This window comes from Pleurodeles waltl, chromosome 6 (genome assembly GCF_031143425.1).
Source record: "Pleurodeles waltl isolate 20211129_DDA chromosome 6, aPleWal1.hap1.20221129, whole genome shotgun sequence".
Taxonomy (NCBI): domain Eukaryota; kingdom Metazoa; phylum Chordata; class Amphibia; order Caudata; family Salamandridae; genus Pleurodeles; species Pleurodeles waltl.
Genome location: NC_090445.1, coordinates 307968231 through 307970366, shown reverse-complemented (window position 1 = coordinate 307970366; position 2136 = coordinate 307968231). Strand labels below are relative to the sequence as shown.

The window sequence follows — 2136 nt, the reverse complement described above, 5'->3', positions numbered from 1 at the left end:
AAAAGTTCAATAAAATCTGAAGATGGTATTAATTTAGTCTGGGTAAATCAAAAGTTGCAGTTTACCGTAATAACATGTCTTGAGTTACTGAATGCTGATTTGGAGGCCAGGTACAGAATTTTGTCCTGGAAGGTGGTGTCGCATCATGGAGTTGGATACATCATAACTGTAATAAAATAAAAAAACTTTAATCACGCTTGGAAATAAATAGAGCAGGTGTCGTTTATCTTAGCTTCTTTTTTCATTTGTTCATTTAACTTGCATAAAGTAATGCATTTTTATTGATTCAACAGATTTATCATTTATCCTACAACTTTCAAAATGCATATGTAAAGGTCTCCACGATAGGATAGTATGACAAGTTACAACCTAAGAACTCTAAAGCATTCTAACATATGAGGAACCGGCCTACCAACCTTTTTTCCATATTTATCACCTAAGAAATGTATGTTCCTTGCATAAACAAATGTAATGAAAGCATGAAGAACCTGAACTACACAATATTCGGAAGCTTTATCCTGATTGGACTCAGCAGTGACCCTGAAAATCAGATCCCACTCTTTGTGGTGTTTCTCTGTCTCTACATTTTAAATCTCATGGGAAACACACTCATGGTAATAACAATAACGTTTTCCACTAGATTACGATCCCCCATGTACTATTTCCTGCGTAACCTGTCATTCATTGATATCTGCTTTACAACAACCACAGTCCCCAAGATGCTGATTGACTCTTTTTCATCAGTGAAGACGATTTCTTTTATTGGCTGTGTGGCACAGATGTACTCTTTCATTTCCTTGGGGGGTGTAGAATGTCTCCTATTGGCCGTCATGTCACTAGACCGCTATGTGGCAGTGTGCAAACCCTTGCATTACGCTGTCATCATGAATGAACAAGTTTTATTCCTGTTGGTTGCTACCTGCTGGGCTGCAGGTCTCCTAAATTCCCTTGGACATACAGTTTGCACTTTTCAATTGCCATTTTGCCAGTCTAACCTTATCAACCATTTCTTCTGTGACATCCTTCCTCTTCTAGGGCTTTCATGCAGCGACACCTATGTTAATGAGGTACTGATCTACACATCAGGAGGCTCAGTAATCATTGCCTCTTTCATGCTCACGCTTCTGTCCTATGTGTTCATCATCCTGGCCATTCTCAAGATCCAGACATCTGAAGGGCGTCACAAAGCCTCCTCCACCTGCCTTTCTCATTTGACTGTGGTCTGTTTATTTTTTGGAACAGCTATTTTCTCCTACATCCGACCAATTTCAACCAAGCTTCAGAATCAGGACAAGCTAATCCCTGTGCTTTTTGGAATAGTAACACCCACATTAAATCCAGTCATCTACAGTTTAAGGAACAAAGATGTGCAAGCAGTAATGAAAAAAGTCATGCATAAGATATATGAGCTTAGATCATGTACATTTTAGAGAGCTGATCTTTAGATTGTTATTCATTGAAAAGTTTATTTCTTGAGATTGTTTAATCTCTGATTAGGAGATGTTTACACTTATAGTTCAGATAATGATGTGCTAACATCGACTTTTGATCTGCCTTTTAATTAATAAATATTTTGCTGGAGATCCCTGCATTATGTCCTTCTGGAATTCCCTGACTCTGTCTTTTGTTTTTCAGAAAGATTGAGAACCACAAGAAAGACCCTAAAACGTACCTCTTCTGCTAAGGATGGGACCCAAATCTCTATGATTTGATACCATACCCTTTATGATCCAGTACCCCTCTTTTGTCAAGGATGTGACCTAACCCTTTATGATTCAATACTCCTCGCTTGCCAAGCACGTGACCTAACACTTTGAAATCTAATACTTTACTCTTGCCAAGGATCTGACTTAAACCTTTTTACTCAAAACCCCTCCTCTTCAAAACATTCATAAGCATCTGAGATGCAGTGTAGGTTCAGATAAAATATATACAAAGAATAGCGGCCATTACAATTACAATTCTTTTTCTCGATTAGAATCTCCTCACAAAGGTGGAGATAATCCAAATTTAGGCGGAAATGGGAGTTTCCACCGAAATTTGTATCACAGGATTTGCAGGCACATTTCACTCGTGGAAACCAGTTCTGCAGATTTCTGCTGTATTCGTGGAAAGCTAGCAGAATTTATCTCGGTA

General features: G+C 38.4%; 1 protein-coding gene across 1 annotated transcript; it reads left to right on the top strand.

The window, feature by feature from the left end:
• Nucleotides 1-479: 479 nt before the first annotated feature.
• LOC138301545 (olfactory receptor 5V1-like) lies at nucleotides 480-1430 on the top strand. The gene has a single exon (XM_069242063.1). The coding sequence runs from the start codon at nucleotides 480-482 to the stop codon at nucleotides 1428-1430; it is 951 nt and encodes a 316-aa protein (XP_069098164.1).
• Nucleotides 1431-2136: the final 706 nt, after the last annotated feature.